Here is a 23,415-nt window from a genome sequence, read left to right as displayed (position 1 = left end):
CAGAATTTAGGAACATAGAGTTCATTATCATAATATCAATGAAATAACCTGCCGACTAGACCGAACTAGTTTTTGAACTTTTTTATTGGAAGAACTCAGAGACACGACGTATGTTATATATTCTGAATCAGAAAAAAATATGGGACTGGACTATGTAAGAATATCACACATATTTAAAAAAAATAAAAGTTATCACTATATCTCTGAAGTATCTTTGACTACGCCACTGCATTCTTCATGAGAAACTGTATATAGAATGTAACATTTGTTTTTCACTGATATTTCATGAAATAGAGGCACCAGTACGAAGAGCCGAAAAATGAGTTTTCACTTATAACTTCAATACCCTTGTTCTTATGGTTAGTTCTATACTCTATTCTATTCCATATTATCGTCCTGTCACAATTATTTTTAACAATTTTTTTAGACTCAAGTCTTTTCTCTGGAATAATATCCGGATAAAAATAATAATGGGAATTGCTACATTGATATTTCATATTATTATACCTACTAGTACGGGCCTGCTCGAAGCGGATCGAGTCGAAGTTCATTAGATTATTACAATGATAGGGATCGTTCAGTATTGTGGACCCTAATTTTCATTTCCTCTGTTATTCAGACAGGAGAAACTATTCTGAGTACTAATGCAGTCCCAAAAAGTTGGTAAATTACCCCAATAAAGGAAATATCTCATTCCTCGGAAATTATACTGTTTTATTCTCACTAGCTCCAACTAATGTTTCAACTCATTTTTTTCACCCACGAGATTTGTGGGTTGGGAGTACCTTATAGGCTCATAAAAAATTTATTTCAAAAACTAAAATGATCTCATTATCTCACCTGATGAGGCAAACATCCATATTTTCCAGATGAGGAAAATAATCTATGAATAATGTTAATTCTGAATTGGCTGTGTGATGATGGAATTGAAAATAAAACCTCTTAGGATTTCCAACAGCTTGTGTCTTTTCAATCGGGCTGAATGGTAAAAAAAAGTGTTTTTTTGAAATCTTTTGTTGAACAAGTCAAAGACTCACCCTGTATAGGGCAGAATGTGAAAGCTGGAAGAAATGTTATATCGGACATACTTCAAATTGGCTTAAGAACAGTATGGAATGCACAAATGACCATATAAACGATCCAAAATGGTGTACGCACATGTGAATTTGTGAAATGTGAAAATCTGGAAAGGATAAAATAATAAACCAGAACAGATAAATACATGAAATGACAAATAAAAACAAGGACGAGGAATCTCTGAATAAAAAACGGATACGAATAAATTGAGTTAAGAATTGAAAAAATAACTTTAATGACGGTCCTGAGGATGAATAAGAACCAAGGAAAAAAGAGGAGGATAAATACATCTCAATAAATATTAATTGAGGGAAAAAAAGTCTGAACACTCACTTTGAAGAACCATTTATTGTTCGGGACGACATGTTTCGATACATGAGCAGGCCCGGACTGGCCAGGTCCGCAGGTCCGCGATCGCGGAGGGCCCCCGGCCTGAGGGGCCCCCACTAACGTAGATAAAGATAATAGATGAAGTAGCTTCAACAAGTGAGTTGCTCACAAAGAAGCTGTTTCTTCAGGCCAAAGGGAGTAAAATGTTGAAGCATCTTAGTTAAGCCCCTTCTATTCCAGTATCACAGCATTGTAAACTGTTAAACACACAGATTTGTTTTTAATTTTAGTATAATTTTTCTAATCACTAAAATCCGTTTTTCATTATTTTTATTACAAAAATTATTTTCACCTAATTCATTCATACATTTGGTGTCACTACAATACTGCAACTAGAAACAGAATATATATATGATTTTCACATAAAATGAGTGGTAAACCACGACACGTGTTTTGTGATCACAATAAGATCTTCAGGTTGTTGAGGGTTAACTGAAAAATTTGGTACCGAACGAGGAGATTTATAGACAAATACAGGTTGTTTTTACGGTGAGGCTTTCACAATCATTTTAAATGCGTTTTCTTTTCAGTTCGTCCGCACTATCCACTTCACCGTCACTGTACACTAATGTTTGCAAATGACCCCAAAGGAAGAAATCACAGGGGTGGAGATCTGGGGGAAGAAACGTCACGTTCTATCCACCTATTCGGGAACCCATTATTTAAACAATTTCGAACGTTTCTTCGAAAGTGGGGTGGTGCTCCATCAAGTAACAACCACATTCTCTGTCGAAAATTGAGAGGAACATTTTCTAGTAATCCTGGCAAATTGTTCTGGAGAAAATGGAGAATGTCTTCACCTGACATTCGTGGTGGTGTAAAAACTAGCCAAATAAGCATTCCACGCAAGAGTCCGATTCAGACATTCAAGGAAAACCTTTGCTGAAAATCTGTTCTTCTGATAGCGTGAGGGTTTTCTGTAGACCATACATGGGAATTGTAGAAATTGTTTACTCCATTTCTGGTGAAAGTGGCTTCGTCAGTAAACAGAATGAATATTGTTAGATATTTAAAAGCCACAGGTAGAATTCTTTTCCTCTAGTATGATCTTCTGGTTGGAGTGCTTGAACTTTCTGGAAATGGTATATAGGGGTACAGTTGCTCTTGTCTTGGTGTCTTTCAAACTCTACTGTGGCTCACTCCGACGACTATGGATCTAGTACTTGTTGTCGGTTGTTCCTCAACTATGTCCAGAATCTGCTCCTCGATTTTTGCCATTTGCGATGTTACAGGCCTGCCAACATTTGCTCCCCGGGATTAATGCAAACTTCCAGTATCCCTACATATTTGCACCAAGTTTATGAACATCCGAGGAGTTGGGTGATTTCTTAACCGAAATCCTCTCTACTGCACGCCGCACTGGCACTCTGTTTGGATTCACCATAAATTAAAATCATGTCAACAAGTTCATTGTTTGAGTAAACGTGAGGCATTTTTCAACTACTTTGCGACACTCCGAAAATTCACAAAGATCTTACGCTGACTCTGACGGTTTCCAGTATACTGACCTTTCGGTATGGTATGGTTTCGGTAGAGCGTCGGATGCATGCAGTGGCTGCAGAATGTTACTACCCATATGCAATTACCAAGCTGTAGTCACATTCTGTAGCACTGTAGCATTGCATCCAAAGCATACCGAAATCATACCTAAAGCCCTGGTGAATATTTTATATAAATGATTTTTGGTACCATGACTTACTTTGAGGAGTTCTATTACCTGTCAAAAAAAAGCCTCACCTTTGAGAACACCCTGTATTTAACTCTCTACTCTGAAGATAAAGAGGGCGGGGGTAGTTTCCAGAACATCAGAACATTCAGAGCAATTTCAGGATTTTTTCGTCTGGCTACAACAAATCTAGAGGTAGATGGAGAAGAAATCGAATGGAAAAACGAAGCAAAATATTTAGGTATCACCCTAGACAAAGGTCTAACATGGAGAAGCCATATCAAACAAGCCGTTGACAAAACCAAGGCAGCGATGAATATGCTCTACCCGCTGATAGGTAGAAAGAGCCATATGTCAAATGAGACAAAATTGAAAATAATCAAAGCCGTTGCTAGACCGCAACTGACTTATGGATCAGGTGCTTGGGGATTCGCGGCAAAGAGCCATATACAAAGAATTCAGGCAACAGAAAACAAGCTACTACGATGTGCCATAGATGCGCCTTGGTTTGTCAGGAACAAACAGATATATCGAGATTTGAAGTGGGAAACCATCACCGAATTTATGAAGAGGAAAGCTGAAAAGTTATTCGAAACAGCAAAGGAACATCCAAACGAAGAACTCAGGAGACTAGTGGACTACGATCCGGAGGAAGACAGAAGAAGAATGAGAATTTACAAAAGGAGACCGAGAGATCAATTGAGGAGAGATTAAAATGAGTACGGCAACTTATTAAAACTATACTAAGAAGAGATATCCGAAATGGACGAACATGAAAACCCTAGCACGACAATGTGCAAGAAGAAATCAACCGATTAAAGGATAAATGGTTTATAGGCAAATGCCCGGAACCAACAAAAAGCAGGTTAGGTTTAGTGGGTCGCGAACTCAGGAGAGTGAGTAACCCCACAGTGTTCCCTAGAAATGGGTTCCTCTGGGCGAGAGATAGAGCCCCGTGTTTTCACGGTCGCAGATTCCCCCTGCTATAAAAAAAAAAAAAAAAAAAAAAAAAAAAAAAAAAATCGTCTGGTTAGTTGCTAATATGAAACAAACAAGCAAACCAAAAATCCTGTCAAAAAAAAAAATTTGAAAAATTGTATGCGAAAGGAATAAAAAAACAACTCGTTGAAATCTAGGGAAAGATGATAGTTTTTGATATCATTATGCATTGACAGAAGGTTTCCTTTGCTATATTATTTAATGACCGATCATCCGATTGGTACCTATTTTGTAATTGATCTGAACCATTACCCCTCTAGTACAATTTTCACCAACTCTGAAATGAAATTGCTCAGAATGTTCTGGAAACTGTCACTGCCCCCTGTAGATTTTTAGAATAGAGTAAAACGCTTGTTTGAATATCTTCTCGTTCGATACCATATATTTCAGTTTACCTTGAATTTGACAACCCTTTTTTGAGAAAATCATATAATCTGTTTCAAGTTCAATTATGGATGTATCGGCCACATCAATTCAATACTCCACTTTCATTTTTAACACCTTTGTAATTATTGACAGTTCTACAGAATGTATTTTCTAGTGGTATCTTAAAAATACTGTGAATTTCTAATTTTAATAAAATATAAAGTCAATAAAAGTCGAAAATCATAATATGCGCATAAATACCTAGCGTAAAAATGCATTTTCATTGTTTTCAAGCACCTAATTCGTTTTCAAAAATTTTCCGGGTAGAGCCCCGGACCCCCCGATATAGGGCCCCTTAATAGATCTCAGCTGAGGGCCCCAAGTGGTCCCAGTCCGGGCCTGTACATGAGTATCATCATCAGGTCGAATAAGATACCATAGGTTTTATCCAAGCAAACTAAAAACATATTAAATGATTTTCACAAAAATGAGTTTTTTAAACACGTCACGGGTTTTGTTATCATAATAGCATCTTCAGGTGGGTGCAGTTGAAGAGAAATTTCAGTTGTGAAAGGGTATATCAGTCACCAGGAACCTCAGTTTATATACAATTTATTCAAATAGCAACGTTTCGAGACTTTTAGTTTCTTCCTCAGGCTGAAAAATATGATAGTTACATAAACACGATAAAAATCCTCTAGATAGGAAGTAATCAACATGAATACTTGTACAACATTTACACATATTTGTATATTTCACTCTTACTTACTTAATACTTAAACACTACAATTAAAACTAGCAATTCATCACAAACAAACATTCAGACATTTCAAAAATAAGTTAAACCAGCTCACCTATGAATATTAGATAAATGGATTTATTCCTTTGAAATATTGTTCAAAATCGTGGTTGTCAATAAATACTATAATAAACATCTCTGGGGGACAACAATCTTTTGACGTATATCAATATCGGGTTCATAAATGGAAATGAGAATATAAGGGAGCCAGACGGAATTAACATGTGTATAGAAAAACTAGACTATAGATTTGGATTTTATTGATGAGTTTCGAATATGCGATGTTTAATGAACTAATATCGGTTCGCGCATTGATAGAAAATGGGTGCTTCTTAATGAACAGCATTTCCTTGAAATTTCTCTTGAACCAATTATCCTCCCTGGTTAAAATTTTCGCACCCTCAAAATCAAAATTATGTCCCTCATTTTTGACATGCATAGCAAGAGCGGTCGCCTCAGATTGTTTTTTACAGTCTGACTGGTGTTGTTTTAGTCTCTTGCCGAAATACTGACCCGTCTGTCCGATATATGATCCATCACAATCTTCACAGTCCACCTTATATACATTTCAGTGTTATAGGTTAAATTAAGGATTTCACTTATATTTCACAAAGGTATAAGCTGATGTGAAATACAAAAACCCCTGCGTGTGTAGCGTATGAATAAACTGACCCTAGGAATATTAAAAAGATATTTGAAATTATAGCGCTTTAAACTTTTATAAGGCAATTACGAACAGTATAGGCATTTATTGAACTTTGCTCTGAACAATGAACATAACGAACGAGTAACTGAACTACTAGTAGATGTAGATACTCTGGAATTACTTCATCATAAGAGTTTGAAAAACATTTGACTAAATAGCTAAATCCGAGTTATATTTTCTGGAAAAATAATTAGAGTACCAGTTTATCATTTCATTAATCCCAATCACTGTCGGAAAAATTAATTTTAGCTGCAATCTTAGATGTCGACTTTGTCAACATATTCTCAAAAATGCACTTTTATAACCATCTCGATTCGAAGAAGCAGTAACTCGAACAAACAGGGGGATTCACAGCATCCTTACCTTTCTTATCTTTATCATTGGAAATACCATGCTTTTTGATATCCTGCGTAAGAGTAAACTGACCTTTCCAGGATTTTGGTATTCACCATGTTATCGATTCGTCATATTGTATATAAACAACCTATGCATTTCTAACAAATATAACAGTTGAAAAGTATCCGCTACGAGATAAATATCACCATGAAAGTAGCAATTCTTTTAGTGTTTGCATTTATTGCGGTTGTCTCGTCAGTACCTTTGGGACCTGATGAGATACATCCCAATGGCCAAGAAGATGCTCCTCATGATGAATTGGCACCTTTAAACAGAATAAGAAGGTGAGTAATGAATTGTTGTTCCATTATCTTCCTGTAACTTGAATCAATCAACGAAATCATACTTCAATGAACTCTCAATTGAAGATCTGTATGATTGATTGTTATAAAACACCTACTAAATGATACTGGGTGCATGTCCAATGGACGAGCCCAAGGTTTCCTAATGTGAAAGTTTGGAAAACAAAGAAGAAGAAGAAGAACAACTACTAAACTTTTAGAGAGTGCATGTTCAGGTGAAAGGTTGATGATTGCAAATCAATATTCCATATGTCATAAAAGTAGTAAAATTAATAATTTACAGTACTGGTGACCTTTTAGGTAGTAATAGTTTCGGAAAATGAAAGTCATCGACTACCTGAATCATAAATCATGTGTACTACTGAGTATCTACTTTCATCCACGGATGAATTATTCTAGACTCATGGGGAAAAATTAATAATGAAAGAGTACAGGCAGAATGATTGTATCTTCGAAATATAGGAAACGATCTCGGTTTTTGAAATGTGTCTACATGATCTACGAGTATATTTTTTATGGGGTGCTGAATAGATACATATTATAAGGGAAAGAAGAATTCGTTTACAAAAATAGTTTTATTATTATTATGTTCCTACCATATCAAATTTTTGCGATTTCTTCATGCATGAAAATGTGTTTTATTTTTTAACCGGAAACGGTGCCTCGTACAACAAAAAGTCAAGAGACCGAATTTGCTCCAAATTAAATAAAGATTTAAATAACAATTTTTATTATCGGAAAAACCAGTGGCGTATCATTTTTTATCTGAAAATATTCAGTCTCGCTGCAATTCGGACGCCACTGGTAGAATAAAAAAGAAATGATATATAAAAAAATGCTCCTTGACGCTCAAAACCTATGTCTCAAATTTCATTAAAATATTTCAAGCAGTGTGAAAGTTATTGCTAAAAAACATTTTTTTTTCTATAATTTTAACACCACGAATCTTGGAGAGGAAACATTTCTCGACATATGATTATATGACAAACTAGCTCTTATTTTTGATGTAGAATACGTGGTTAAAATTTCTCGGTTACGATCTGGACCACCCTGTATTTTGATCAAATATATTAGAAGCGTAAACACTATGGTCAGGGGTATTTTTTCTTCCGGATGCGTCGTTCTTGGACTATAGGCAAAAAACTGCAATAATGTCCAAATTCAGTCGATGACATGCTTTTCGAATTCAGCACCTCAAAACACATATACCTATCCATTTAGCCAATTATTTCTGGATATATTGTTTTTAGTAGATAATGACTATACTGAAAGTAATTAAGTCTTAGTACTTATAAGTGCAGAAATTAAGTCATTCTAAATTAAATATATATATGTACAAAAATTCTCCCGTTTTTGGGTTTCAGAATGGCGTTAAGATAACATTGACTTCTGCACATTAGAAATAACTAAAATATATGCGATGGCGGTCTACTTTGATGCTCAATTCCATTTGCTTGAAAAGTCTTCAGAAAATTCTTGAACCTCTTCATCCTTTTCAGGCAACAAGGAGATTATATCAAAGCAGGTGCAGTTCACTCTTCGAAATATGGAGGTGGAGGAGAAATTGTAGCTAACAAAAATTTAGCCAGTTCGAAACACCACAGCGTTGATGCCCAAACTAAATACAGGCAGTATGGTAACCACAGAGAAGGATGGGCTGGAATAAATTATTCGGTGAGATGGTGAAGCCACAGAAGGAACTATTCACAGGAATATGATGGATTACTAATTAATTTCGCTTGGAAGTCTATAATGCCATACTCATCTTGTACATAAGAACAAATGGATAAAAAGTCCTAATAAATTATTGAAAAAATGATAATGAATAGTTATTGATATAATTAGAATAAATAATTCTATGTATTATTTGTTCACTTGATATCGTCTAAATTATGGGTTTTTGGGACATAATGAACTGAGAAATTATTATCTGTATAATATATAAAAAAGATATAATGGTTATATAAAGAAGCAATCAACATTTCATAAATTAGTAACAACTAGTTTGACTGTATTGAGCGCAACGTTGCATTCTAATTTAGCCCAAAAATCTTAACTAGAAAATGAATCAACCTAAAAAACTGCTTTTATTGATTTTCACTTAAAAAAGTCATTTAACCACTACCTACACGGGTATCGCTATCACAGTGGATAGATATAAACTAGCTAAACGAGGTAAACATGAGTTCATAATGAAAATCATGTAATTCAGTTTTTTAGTTTAATCCTGGATTTTCATCAAGTATCAGCCACATCAATTCAATCAAAAGTGAATTAATTCAATCGACTTTTCGACGATTCATTTCATCATATTCAGATCACTGAAATAGATTTCAAATGAAGGATATAAGAATTCCAAAGTAAGTGGCCAAACATATGCAAGCACCGGATATTTAATGCATTAAAACTAACAACAGCATATATACAGGAATAAAGTGATTCTTTGGAATCGAAATTCGACAAATCGAGAAGAAAGAAGAAGAGTTTTTTGTATTCTTTATCCATATTGAATGAAATTTAGTGCCCTGAAGAAGGAGAAATAAAACAGTCGCACATTATTTGTACGAGGATATATTGAAAAATTCTTAGCCTACTATAGAACCAAACAAAATATCAATGTCAAAATATTTAATTACTCAACATATTGTCCTCTTAATTGGATACATTCATTACAGCGAACCTGAAACGTTTCTAGACCTTTAAAAAAAAATGTTTCTTCTTGCTCTGCAAACCAGACCTCCACAACTTTTATTACCTCCTCGTTGAAAGAAAATTCACGACCTTTTAAACTTTCTTTCAGTTGAGGAAAGATATTATAGTCGGATGGAGCCAAATCTGGTGAATAAGGGAGGTGTTCTAGTAATTCAAACCCTAAATCAGGAATTTTTTGCATAGCAACATGAAATTTGTGTGAAGGGGCGTTGTCTTGCAAAAATAAAACACCTTTGGATAGTGTTTTTTCTCTTCAATTTTTCCCGTAGGGTGGTCAGTAATGTCGAATAGTAGTTTCCGGTTATTGTTCTATTCTTATCCAAAAAATCAATCATGATTACTCCATGGCAATCCCAAAAAACTGAAGCAAGAACTTTAACAGCAGATTTTTGGACACGAAACTTCTTAGGTCTTGGAGAACCAGAGTGTCGCCATTCCATCGATTGTTGCTTTGTTTCTGGATCGTAGAAATGTACCCAAGTTTCATCCAGTTACAATTCGGTTCAAGAAGTCTAGATCGTTTTCAAATCGAACACAGATCGAACGCGATGCTTCTACCCAACATTCAAACATTTGGGAATCCCTTTTGCAACAATTTTTCTCATGTCCAAATTGACGTGAACTATATAATGAACGCGTTCGTATGAAATATTCAGTGCTTCAGATGTCCGTTTTAGCCCAATTCGACGGTCTAATAAAATCATGTCATGAACTGCATCGATATTTTCGACTGATACAGAAATTGACCTTTCCGATCGGTCATCATTTTCAATGAAACAAGCCTTTTGAGGCTTGCAGTCCAATTTTTCACGGTCACATACGAAGAACATTAATCACCAGGGGTATTGAGCATATCTTCGTAAATCTGCTTACCTCTCAACTGTTTTGAATATGGGTACTTGATGATGGTCGATACACCAATTTTTCGATTTTCACAATTTCTTCTTTCTTTCAATTTATTGCGTAACTCTTGTTTACTTCTTTACTTTTGACCTCAAACATCACAATGAAACTTCTAATGAGTTATTGTTTGTTGCTATGGCAACGCAATATTTTTTTTATGCATGGAACTGGTCTAGGCTAACTGGATATCAATACATCCTCGTAAATTCAGAGTAAACTTGAGCCTAGCTCACCCAACCAAGCATTGCTGTTCAACATACAGAAGTTTTCAGGTTCACTGCTTTGCGATAATTCTGATATCAAATGATCTAGGGTCGTATTAAGATCTAATTCAGTAATCATTTTCAAGTTTTTTTTTCCAACTTTGTCATTTCGAAAGTTTTGTATAGATGATTTTTGGTGAAACGTTATATTCTTACCAGTTCTATCTTGTGTTAAGAAAGAGCCTCACCTTTAAATACACCCGGTATATCTTCTCGCATAACAACCGGGAAAAAAGATATTTTCTGATGTTGTTATATCTTTCATTATAGTTGGTTCATCAATTATCACTTCTCGATTTCTCCGTAATTTTGTTTTGTAAGTATTGCACATTTTTTGCCGAAAATCAATGATTGAGGAAAACAAGAGTTGGGTTGACTTTCATTTAATTTAAATATCATTATTTCATTTATTCACTTAACATTAATTCAGTTCTGATAATACACAAGTTGAATATGACACTAAAAATTTCAAGGGAAATTAATAATCCGTCATATCCTATAAACAATGGCTTGGATGGTGTTACCATTTCACCGAATAATTAATTCCAGCCCAACCTTCTCTGTGGTTACCATACTGACTGTATTTGGCCTGAGCATCAACGCTGTGGTGTTTCGAACTGGCTAAATTTTTGTTAGCTACAATTTGCCCACCTCCTCCATATTTTGAAGAATGTACTGCTCCAGCTTTGATGTAATCTCCTTGTTGCCTGGAAAGGATAAAAAGGGTTAAGAATTTTCTTTTGCTGATATAGTTTTTTCAACTAGGTTTATCATAACTCAACAAGCAACAAAAAGGAAACCATAAAATGATTCAATATAGTATCAGCCATCTATTCGAATGGCTATTATATCAATTAATGTTTTGGAGAAGTATATACATATATAGGCCAGGAAAACGAATTACCATGTGGTTTCTTATCGCAAATTACACATCAGCTTGTAAAAATAGAAATTTTTAATATTTTGCAATTGGTCAGTCTACTGTTGAAAAATTAATTAATTCGCAAATTATTAACCAGTTATAACACGGTAAGATTTTCTCCAACTTAACATGATACACTATATACACTTAGAGCCAGAAATATGAGTTACTTAATTATATCATCTCTCTGTGGTGAAGAAGAATCAATTGAATTCGACTAAATATAACAGTATTAGGTAAGTCGCTTCTCTTTCTCCGAAAAATTCACGAATTAATATACTGGAACCTTCCACCCACATTCCAGAACTTAAGCTTTGTTTGATGAATGAACCCAATGACTATATAAGAATAAGCTCCCCTTACCTCCTGACTCGGTTCAAAGGTATCAATCCAAATGCATTTCCTTGATCATCAAAAACAATGTCACCAGTTCCCACAGGTACTGATGCGACAATGGCAATAAGAGCGAACACTAAAAGAATCACTACTTTCATTGTGATATTTGTCTGGTAATTGGTATTTTTCAACTGATGCATTCTCAGATTGCGTAGAGGGCTTATATGCGACATCTCGTATTGATAGCATGGTGAATACCAAAATCCCAACGGTGAAGGTCAGTGTACTCTTGCGAAGGATAGCAAGTAGTATGGTGTTAACACTCATAGAGATTACAGGAAAGGATACTGTGAATCCCCGTATTTGCTCGAGAAATCGCTTTTCATTTCAAGGCAAAGATGAGAGTACATCCTTGACCATAGATTGATAAGGTCGATAAGTGCCATTATAATAATATATTTAGATATTTTTGTAAATAATGAATGAATAGCATTTGTGTAATGAGTTGATCAATACCTCATGTGAAGTGCGCATTTTCAACTAAAGATGTTTGCTCTTCACAACATGATTGAGTTTTTTCAAAACTTATTGCGTAAAAGTTCAGAGATTTGCTTGCATCTACCAATTGTTCATTGTTGCCACTGAAGTGATACATTTTATAGGGTGTCCCTAGAGGTGTCCGGGAGCAATTCCTACTAAATAAATGGCATTATCATCAGCATTCCGAAATATCTTTTATCTTTCCATACCCACATAGAGAATATAATATTAATTACATCTTAGTGATATTTGGTAATCCATTTCAGAATTGGAAGATTTTTTCAGGATTTGTGACACTATATAACAAAAGTTACGTGATGTATAGTGAGCGACAATTTTTCAGTGACGTACTCATAAAAATCATTCGCCTGGTATACTTTTCGCATTTATTTCAACTACATAATCAGGCGAATTTAATTAATTCACACAAACTTTTTTCGAACTTGAAATAGATTAAATGATTTTTTACGAAATGGGTTTTTAACCACGAAAAGTGTTTCGCTATCACAATAATATTATCTTCAGGTTAATTATGGCATAACTTGAATTTTTTTCACAACTCTAAATATTTCATAAAGATCGTTCAAGTTCGAAGATGCAGGAAAATTATCAGAACTAATAACAACCAACATTTTCATTCCTATTTGGAAGCTCGAAGGCATGAAATTTCTTGACTTCTTTGAACCCTTTGGCGTTCACCATATTGATAGTGAATAGAAAAAAGAGAGCCTTATTTTTGGTGAAAACTTTATTTGGAGACTGCAAAAGCAACGTCCGCTCGACCGGTTTCGGTGAATCAAATCACCATCCTCAGGAGTCAAGTAACAGGACGACTGCAACGAGAGAAGATATATTCAAGATTCAAAGATTTTTAAGAAAATAGGAAGTGAAAAACTCACGGTGCAGCAGCCCTGTTATGACTTTTCAAGTGAGCAGAAAAATCGATCGGTCCTCACTGTTGTCGACATATAAAATCCCATGAAATATTAAAAACACTCAGCTCAAATTCGAAATTCGTTAAAATATCTAGGTTACATAAAACATAAACAACACAAACACGAAAGAATGTAAAGAGCACAGCGCGCTTTACTCTTGTAAAGGCAATGTACAGAGTGTTTTTTCTACCTGCACATTCAACCTAAAGTTATAACAATAATCACCGGGTATTTTGGAAATCTTGTTAGTACTATTAAATGTACTCATTTATATTATGCTCCACTGAAAATTTCATCAAAATTGAATGAGCCATACTAAAGTAATTGATAAAAGTAGAATCATTCGAATCGGGCAAATCACTCTGTAGAGTCTCAAAATAGGCTCCCAACCATGAACTAAACATTATTTCGAAACTGCCTTACTAGTTTAAATTTCTCCTGAAATCTCACTCTTCCAGAATCACCCTGTATAACAACTAACTAAATAGTGAAGTACCTATCAAAAATATAGCTTGGTATATATACAAAAACATTGCAGCTACTTTGTGACGGTTATGCTCCGATTTCCGGGTATATAAGCTCAAAGAATGGATAAATTTCCTGACACTGCGGATTCTTTACCATGTACTATCCGTATGAATGCAAAATCATTATACTCTGTGTTGGAAGCTAACTCTCATATCCTTTCATAACTACGAGTTATGGCCGAGATTGAAACAATATTTTCCGGCAGTACATTTTGGCACTCTAAAGTCTGCATCGTAGTTCATCAAGTCCATTAAGGGGGAAAAATATTCTCAAAGTTTTTCCCTGTAAAACAATTTTTTACCTGCCCTCTGGTATTTGCATTAACGCGTTGAATATTCAATAGATGTTGAATGAATGGAGCTCTTGGACGCTAAAAGAGAGGGTCGAGTTTTTGAATTATGCAGAGGCAAATCAGAAACATGAACAATGAAGATTTGGGTCTGGTTCTACTTGTGATGTGCGTAAATATTCTTACAGTTCGAATCATAATTTTAGGTTTTAGGAGTTTGAGAATGTTCAAGATTGTAAAAGATAATTTGTAGTAATATTTGATCATTTTGTGTTCAGGCATATTCCATCAGTTTTCATTTATAAGGAGATCAAAATCCGTCTAATGGACATGTCAGATTATAGTTTGGTCTTTCTGTTGAATAGTAAAAGTCAGCCAATTGAAATTTCCACCTGCCATCTGCTGTCCTTGCTCTTAACAAGAAAAAAGTTTACTTCTGCATGCGTTTTTATTTTAACACTTCATTTATTCATTCATAGAGATAAAACAACTTGGCATGCAGACGAAAAGACTTTCTTGAAGTGTCGTCCGTTTCATACTTAATGGAGTTTTATGCCCGTTTTCATCAACGATCCCTAAATAAACCCCTATCTAAGTATTCCTTAGCTTAAGGAGTACCTACATCTACCCTTCTCAATTTCGTTTTCATCGTACATAGTTATAGTTGGGGAGCCGACGATGCTATATCGGAATTTACTCGAGCGTCGTGGAGACCTAGTGGATTTTGAAGACTAGATGGTAGAAAGAAAAGAAGGTTTTATTGTGTATGTTCAGCGGTGATGAAAGTGTCTGCAGGTTTTCAAATATGTAAAAGAAAATCGTCAGGTGTACATACTCGAGCGTGTCAGATTGAGATACTGTATGTGCCCTACGTGTCTCTGATTATGAATTCATGCTAATCTGATCTGACAGTTTGCATGGTGGGGCTGGCCATACAGAAGAGTTGAATATGGTGAAAAAAAATTTTTTTCGAGCGTGTCAGATTTTTAGAGGATATGTTATTGGACCCAAATGAAGCTTCTTTTGAAGAGACTGATAATTTGGACGTGACGCAAGATCACAACGGCCCTTTGAAAATGCAAAAAAAATCGTTACTTGTACATATCCGAGCGTGTCAGATTTTCTTACAGAAGGATAATCTGGGTGTTGCAGACTGACAATAATTAAGGGTTTATTTTTAATCGGACAGTTTGAAGATGATAACAAGGCATTTTTTCGAATATCTTCCTTCCTGTACCTCTACTCGTGTTTGTATTAATTATGAAAGTTGTACAATATAAAAATTTATACAATTTTTCTCTAAAGCATTTTGTCATACCCTTTACCATTCTCGAGCTAGAGTGTAATGAGGGAGAGAAGCTTAGCCACAGCTGCGAAAGGCCAAGGTCAATGTAGAAACCCGGTACATCCATCGCCATATATCTCGAAAACGTTCTAACGTAGAGAAAAGTACTTCAGAAAAAATTTGTAGAGAATGTTATGCTACACAACTTTTATAATGAATGTGAAAACAATTTGAAGCTCAAGAGAGGATTTTTGTGACCTTTTTGGCCAATTTTTATTGTTTCGGCTTGCTGAAACTGTCAGATTATATTTTTACCGTTATTCTCGAATTATCAGTTTCAAAATGAGAAAGAAAGCCACCACGCTTGAGAATGTACATGTGACATTTTTTTTTTGCAAGTTTGGCGACCTCTCACACATTTTCGTTACGATTAAACTGTCAGATTAAGAGAATATATGTATACTTTTGAACATGTGATTAACGACATATATCAATCTGACACGCTCGAGTATGCACAATGATCGTTTTTTTTAAATAATTTTGACAGGTTGTCCCAGATAATTTCCTCTATATGAAGGTCCAATGTCTAATTTTTGGTAGAGGTACTCTACAAGACTACAGTTCCAAGGTATCAGGTATCTCCCCTTATATTAATCTGACACGCTCGAGTAAATCTCGAATTTTCCTCTTGAGCTCTCCAACTATTAAGGAATACTTAGCTAGGGGATGACTAGGAACTTATAGCTACGGAATTGGGCTAGTAGGAAACAGGATTCAGTGAATAGCACGATTTTTTATGTCTTGCAAATAAATCTATTTTATACTCTCTTGCAATATTTTTATGTCTCAGGACAGGAAGAGCCCTCCTTGATTCTTCTATTTTTGGAAATAATTTTTTCAGAGTAAAAAATAGGAGTTGATACATGTTTGTGGCAACGTCGTTTTGACATTAACGAGGGTACCAACCTTACTCCGTTCTAGATATCGATTGAAATTTATTTTGGGAGGATTTTGCATCTCTTCATAAACTTTTTAGTTTTCACTCCCAATCTCTGAAACAAAATCAATTAAAAATGAAATCAACGATTTGCTCCTGCGTAAATTCTTGCACTAATTTGTCAGGAGCAAATTAACTAGAAAAAATTGTTGCCTGACAATGAACTCAAAATAAATAACGTTGAAATTATAATTCTTTGTAACGTTTCGGAGTCTATATCAGACTTCTTCATCAGACGAAAAAATCTACTTTTGAAAATCTTCTGAAAAAAAAGCGACAATTCAGAAGATTTTCAAAAGTAGATTTTTTCGTCTGATGAAGGAGTCTGATATAGACACCGAAACGTTACAAAGAATTATAATTTCAACGTTATTTATTTTGAGTTCATTGTCAGGCAACAATTTTTTCTAGTTAATTTGCTCCTGACAAATTAGTGCAAGAATTCACGCAGGAGCAAATCGTTGATTTCATTTTTAATTGATTTTGTTTCAGAGATTGGGAGTGAAAACCCTAAAAAGTTTATGAAGTTACTCCGTTCTAGTTACAAAAACTCAAGAAAATTATTCCATGGCCAACTGACTACTTTTGAGATGTTAGTGGAATATATGTCCTACTTTCAAATAAAGTGGTATTCTAACAGTGGCGTCCATTTATATCTTCAAGTGCTTTGTTATATGTAAAGGAGAATGAAATCAAAACTGAAATCTCAAGTTCTCATAGATATAATACAAGAAATGAGGAACCATTTCATATCTCCAAACACCAAGGGCGGATTTAGACTTGAAGTTCATTTCTCACAGGTACTGTTGATTTTATGCTCTTCTCGTTGCCCCCCTCCCCCCTGCCTAAATGTACTAAGTCTCTCACACTTAGAGAATTCAAAAAGGTAGTCAAGGCTAAATTAGTACAGCATTGTTATTTTACTGTTGCCGATTATTTTTATGATTCACTTGTTTTCCTTTAGAGTATTTTTGAATATTGCATATATTTTTTTCTTGCTTTTCTGACCTATCCTATACATGTGTTTGTCCCAAAGGATCAATAGATTTTTTATAATTATTATTATTATTATGCATGGGGAATATGATAAGAAAGAGGTATCTCATTGTAGATTTTTTTGAAAGATTTCTGATCCCATTTTACTCGCTTAACGAGAAGCTATAAACTTCTTTACGAATCTCAAGCGAACTGTAGAAATATGATCCTCTATTTCACATATGTATGTTCTTAAAGAATTTCTTTACTGCGGCATAGACGAACAAGTACTTGAAGTTTAGATACCCTGCTAAAGAATCAGAAGTTTCACTTTGTAACAGGAAGAAAGTTCTATCAATAAATTGGATGAGATGAGAGATGTGACCCCAAACACAAAATCGATACTATCTGAAGTGCCACCCTCAAGAAACGCGTTAGTTTTTTAGTTTCAGGAAATTTCCTGCAAAAGAAACACTTCCGTCTACAAGTGAGGGGATTCCTATTATAGTTCAGGCTAGAATCAACATTTTTCCATATTCTTATCCCAACTGAACTAAATCTTATTTTCCCTGTTTTATATTTGATAAGTGCAATACAGTTTCCAATTCACGTTCCGATGCTAGAAATACAAGTGATAAGTATAATCAGAACTAAAGAAATGTTTTTCAGTTTATTTGTTCGGAAATTAATAATTTTCTTAACAAGAGATTTTATTGTTTCTTCTTATAACCATAGCATGAAAAAAGAGGTTATGGTGGGATAAAATTTTCCGTGGCCATCCTAAGGAGCTCACCCATAGTATGTCTCCAATTGAAAAACGGATATTGGATGTGGTTGTGGCTGAGGGGTTAACAAAAAACACTTTTTCCAGAAACTGGGGCTAACTAATTAATGTGATTCCTGATTTATATCCCCTGTATACCTAATATTCGTATTATGGTTGAAAAATCATAATCAGTGATAAAATCTTCACCACCTTTAATGCATAAACTGATCATAATCTGTGAGTTTCCTTGAGCATTGTGATACTCATTTATAACTTGTAGTTAACGAACTGATTTAATGTCAAACTCTCTATACAGAATCACAGACAGGATTCTCTGAATATAGAGATATTACTATATATGTACCTACATAGCAATATTGAAATTCCGTAGAGAGTATTAAGATATTGAAATGAATACAGGTATTACTGAAAATGAAGGGAGATCAATGATATCTTCACAATGATGGAAAATGTAAAATAGTCTACTCATATATACTATGGCTGTTAAAAGGCGGATGACGTTTGCCAAACGATACTTCATCCATTTGAGTAATAGCCAACCTAATATGCTCATCATTTATCTTATTGAGATTATTTCAATTTCTCCTATGAATATCGATGCCAAATAGCTATAGCAATAAATTTCAGTATAAAATGTATACATCATGGAGAGAAGCTGAACTGGATGCGTGAATGTAATCTAGATGTACATCTTCATTATAGAGAGAATCGCTCTTAGTTTCCTTGAAGTGGGTCTTGACAGGACGCTATTTATCCAGCGGATAGAATGTTTTTATTGCCATGTACAATTTTTCATCATACGTCGCCCTTGATAACAATACAAAGATGTATGATTTCTGTTCCATTATGAAACAACGTATGATTTCTTTTCTGAACTGATTTTACAGGAGCTGTTGTGGAGGATGTGGCTTCGAATTTTGGATGCTTTTCATTCAGTTCGGATCAGCGTTTGTACGAGGATATATTGAAAAATTCTTAGCCTTCTATAGAACCAAACAAAATTTCAATGTCAGAATATTTTATTGTTCAACATATTGTCCTCTGAATTGGATACATTTATTACAGCGAACCTGCAACGTCTCTAGACCTTTCAATAAAAAAGTTTCTTCTTGCTCTGCAAACCAGACGTCCTCGTTGGAAGAAAATTCACCATATTTTTAACTTTTTTTCAATTGAGGAAAGAGATGTCGGATAGAGCCTAATCTTGTGATTAAGGGGACTGTTCTAGTAATTCAAACCCTAAATCACGAATTTTTCGCATGGCAACATGAGATTTGTGTGCAGGGGCGTTGTCCTGCGAAAACAAAACAGCTTTGGATAGCTTTCCACGTCTTTTCTCTTTAATTTTTTCCCGTTGAGTCAGTAATGTCAAATCCTAATCTCCGGTTATTGTTCTATCCTTATCCAAAAATCAATCTTAATTACTCCATGGCAACCCCAAAACACTGAAGCAGAACTTTTCCAGCAGTAACATCCTTTTCTGAATGATGTCAGATTTACCTCATGAGCATCTCTTTTTCAAACTGAGAAAAAGTTGAGGTTGAAAACGTTTTATTGACATAGGAACTGATCAAAATCTCGATCTGAACGGTTCAACAACTTCTAGGTCTTCACAATTAGGAGGCTTAAACGAACGAACGACTTGTGTAATCCCAGTTCACTTTCATTTCATTTAAATTTTGCCTGGGATGCTTAACCTTATTATTATCACTCAAACTGAGGACTCTTGTTAGCCTCATTAATATATGAGAATAAACAGATATACAAGAAATGAAAACAACACACTTTTCTGTGTTGACGTATCATATTTTTGTATCAGATTATCCTGATTTTCTCTAGGTACCGTATTAACCTTCAGAAGCTCTGAAAGCTTGTACGAGTTCGGACAACCAGTTGTGTTCTGTGTAGGCTTTGTTACTGTTTCCTTACGACACCTTAGTCACAGCACTGTTAATTGTACCGCACGCAACGCATAATATATCAAATCGAATGAAGCAGTTTGATCAAAGTAGGTACCTAATCCATATTAACCACTGGTTTTGTACCTTTGGGTGGTCTGAGTGCGTTACTTGTTACCATTTACCTTAGAAGCAATATTGAAAATCCATCAACTTATTCCCAAGGCCGCAGCAACTTGAACACTGTAAGAAAAAAGTAACGGAACTTTTGTTGACATTTAAAACTTGTAGTGGTTCCAAAATAATTGATCCCTGATACTAACAGTTGCAAAATAATCTCATCATCACGTTCATCCTCAAAGTAATCCAGTCACGAAGCTATCATCAATTTTGAGTATGATTCGATAAAATTTATGCATCTATTCTTAAGAATCGGAACGGAACATTTCCATATGAAACTTGGTAGTTCTGAAAAGAACTGATTGTGAAAAACTAATGAAATATGAGTATTACAAACGAGAATTAGGCAATCGAAAACAGCCAAAACCAAAGTTTATGGAGTTAACCAAACATTGCGGTCAAGACGAAACAATTGAAATGAATCGCTAGAGCACTAGCAACGTAGCATAATTGACATTGTTGACAACATAAACTGCCAGAAATCGCTCGGTTTTGTGCGAATTCTACTGATCTCACTGATGTGTTATTACTTAGGCGGAGGGGATTACAATTTCTAGTTCTGGCGTACGTTCTTGATAGTACATAGATCATGTGGCTATATAGTTTTCTGCGAGCAGGAAAACATGATAATGAAAATGAAAATTCAATTTTCCACATACAAATCAAACTCAGAACTATAAATTCAAATGGGATATCCGACATCCTTCATACTTCGAAATATTCACAATCGTTTCAAAAATCCTGAATTTAAAAATAAGAATTACGCCTCTTATTTCTTCCAAGATAATGATAGAAAAATTCTTTTTTTGCAACTACGATATGCCAACTAAACCAAACCTTTGTAGATGAAAAACTAATGTGACTATGTTAGACATCCCGAAAGCAATGAACTTTATGCTCAATACGAGTATATGAGACCTGGGATTTCAGAGCATTTGCACCAGTAGATATATCTTTTTTGCACAACTAATGATAAAATACATAAATTTCACCAATAAAAAGATTCTGACATAGTCAGTCGTTTACTGGTGGTCTTAAAGACATATGAGGCTGGTTCTACAAGCAGATTATTAGGTACTGATATTTAATTATTGATGTGGCCGATTTTGCTGAAAATTCTTAATTGAACAAAAAAGAAATTATACGATTTTCACAAAAGTGGGTTCTTAAACCACGACACGCGTTTCGCTATCACAATAGCATCTTCAGGTGGGTGAAGGTAAACTAAAGGCAGACTCTCCTTATAAATTTTAATGGATGTAGGTAATTTCCATCGATTGTTCAAAAATGATTTAGATTTTCTCAAATATAGTCAGACATTAGGTAATTCTACTTCTTCATTTCGAATGACATATGAATATGTCCTTGTCCAATTATTAAACCAGGTTATTTATGTTTTCATCACATAAGAATTTCACAACATTGATTTGATCAAAGTTGATTAATCGAGACAGGAGGATTCAGTTTTTACTGAATTTATCTGAACAATGAATCTGCGAAGCCATCGTTCAACCGAGACATGAGCTGCCAATAAATCGAATGCAGACAAGCAATTTCAGGAGTGGGGTCCCCGAATCGTGACAAACATGAACAAACTGGTTGTAAAAATACCATAAATCTTTCAACTCCACTCAGCTTTGCCTGAATTACCGAATTGACATGATGACATTGTAAGCTATGAGAAAACATACAGCTTTCCCACTAGAGAAGAGTATCTAGAATTTGGAAACCGATGCAAAGCCTATTCAGATGATAGCGTCCCAAAGTTCCATATAGACGTCTACGTCTTAAACACCGTCAACCGTTTATATGGTCACGCGTAATCGATTACGCGCCACTATAGGCCTGTTCTGGTTCGCTTTTGGGATGGTTCCAGAACGGTTCAAAACAGTCGCACATTTATTTATTCAGCGTAAGCTCGCGCGTAGCATGCGTGTAACTTCCCATACCATTGCTGCTCCACTACTTTGAATCGATTCGGAACCGCCTCAAGTGCGAACCAAAACAAAGCCATTGTGACCGGTCGACGGTGTTCAGCACAATCTGTAGAGCGCGTGGTACGATGGCGCATAATCAAGCGATCATATGCACTATACTCCATTCACTTTTATTTTAGCACTCGGTTGGCCATGGAAGTTTGACACATTCCACACTATAAAATACGAAAATGTGAGGTTATGACGCTTGTCAAAACATTTTCGGGTTTTGAATCAGCGCTGTGACATCTGTTCTACGTAAAAGTATCAGGAATTTATCACTTCGGAAAATATGGATTCAAAAATATGTGATGAACATAATGAACGTTTAGGTTCACAAACTGAGCGAAGGTATTCCTAATCTATGTATGTGATCGACTGCCTGATCGAATCTAGCTGCTCCTGATGAAGGAAAAAATCCATTTTGAAAGATCGTGCGCCAAGAAAAAACATTTTACTTGTTTATTATTCGACTGCTGTCCCGATGAATCCTTAAATTTGGAAAATTGAATTATTGATACAAACATAATATGCAGAAGATTTAATGTTGGTTATCTTCTTCGGTTAAAGGTTGAAGACGTAACATCAATTGTTGAATTTTAAAAAAGCAACCCAAATATGAAATGCATCCGATGCTGTGGTAGGGAATGGGTATCTCCCAAAGGAATTAATGGATCATTACAAGAATGTTGAATTCCTCAACAAAAATCATCTGACATTTAGGGAAGACAAGAGGAACTACACCTTTAAACAAAAATTTCACATAAATTACCAATTGACAAGACATCTGGCTCGTATTTATGGCTGTTTATTTGTTATACTTTGTTGTAATAATAATACAGGGTGTTTCCTAATTGAATGTCAATATTTATGGGGGTGATTTTTGGGCTCATTTTAAGAAAAAAACCTCATATGAACATATGTCCTAAACGTCTTACCTTTTGAGATGCAGGGTGGTATTACTTAGACAGTCAGTGGCACGCCACTGACTATTCAACTATGAGCAAATTTGATATCTTCAATTTTTTTAGTCCGACGTACGGGTTTCACCAAAAAAAAATAAAATCTACGTATGTCTCTTCATGATGATATTGTCATATGTATGTATTAAGGATATTGTTATGATCATGCAGAGAAACGGTTTTTATTTTTTTGAGCGGAAACCGTGAATCGGATTGAAAAAAGTTA

General features: G+C 35.0%; 3 protein-coding genes across 3 annotated transcripts in view; 2 read left to right on the top strand and 1 right to left on the bottom strand.

Moving 5' to 3' along the window:
• LOC123309346 (transient receptor potential-gamma protein) overlaps positions 1-23,415 on the top strand; it is a 297,127-nt gene that overhangs the window by 91,235 nt on the left and 182,477 nt on the right. The gene's annotated exons all lie outside the window — the stretch shown is intronic.
• LOC123309354 lies at positions 6,496-8,567 on the top strand. Its single transcript, XM_044892436.1, has 2 exons — positions 6,496-6,683; positions 8,201-8,567. Exons 1-2 carry the CDS (start codon positions 6,547-6,549, stop codon positions 8,385-8,387), a joined length of 324 nt encoding a protein of 107 aa, XP_044748371.1. The 5' UTR covers positions 6,496-6,546; the 3' UTR covers positions 8,388-8,567.
• LOC123309353 lies at positions 10,947-12,085 on the bottom strand. Its single transcript, XM_044892435.1, has 2 exons — positions 11,865-12,085; positions 10,947-11,286 (listed from the first exon to the last, which is right to left on the bottom strand). The coding sequence occupies exons 1-2, from the start codon at positions 12,068-12,070 to the stop codon at positions 11,100-11,102; spliced, it is 393 nt and encodes a 130-aa protein (XP_044748370.1). The 5' UTR covers positions 12,071-12,085; the 3' UTR covers positions 10,947-11,099.

Source organism: Coccinella septempunctata, chromosome 3 (genome assembly GCF_907165205.1).
Source record: "Coccinella septempunctata chromosome 3, icCocSept1.1, whole genome shotgun sequence".
NCBI classification, from domain to species: domain Eukaryota; kingdom Metazoa; phylum Arthropoda; class Insecta; order Coleoptera; family Coccinellidae; genus Coccinella; species Coccinella septempunctata.
This window is presented reverse-complemented; position numbering and strand designations above follow the sequence as displayed.

Coding starts and splice junctions, on each gene's coding strand:
- LOC123309354 (XM_044892436.1), top strand. CDS start 6,547: ATGAAAGTAGCAATTCTTTTAGTGTTTGCATTTATTGCGGTTGTCTCG. Junction 6,684..8,200: donor CCTTTAAACAGAATAAGAAG/GTGAGTAATGAA, acceptor CATCCTTTTCAG/GCAACAAGGAGATTATATCA.
- LOC123309353 (XM_044892435.1), bottom strand. CDS start 12,070: ATGTCGCATATAAGCCCTCTACGCAATCTGAGAATGCATCAGTTGAAA. Junction 11,287..11,864: donor CCTTTGAACCGAGTCAGGAG/GTAAGGGGAGCT, acceptor TATCCTTTCCAG/GCAACAAGGAGATTACATCA.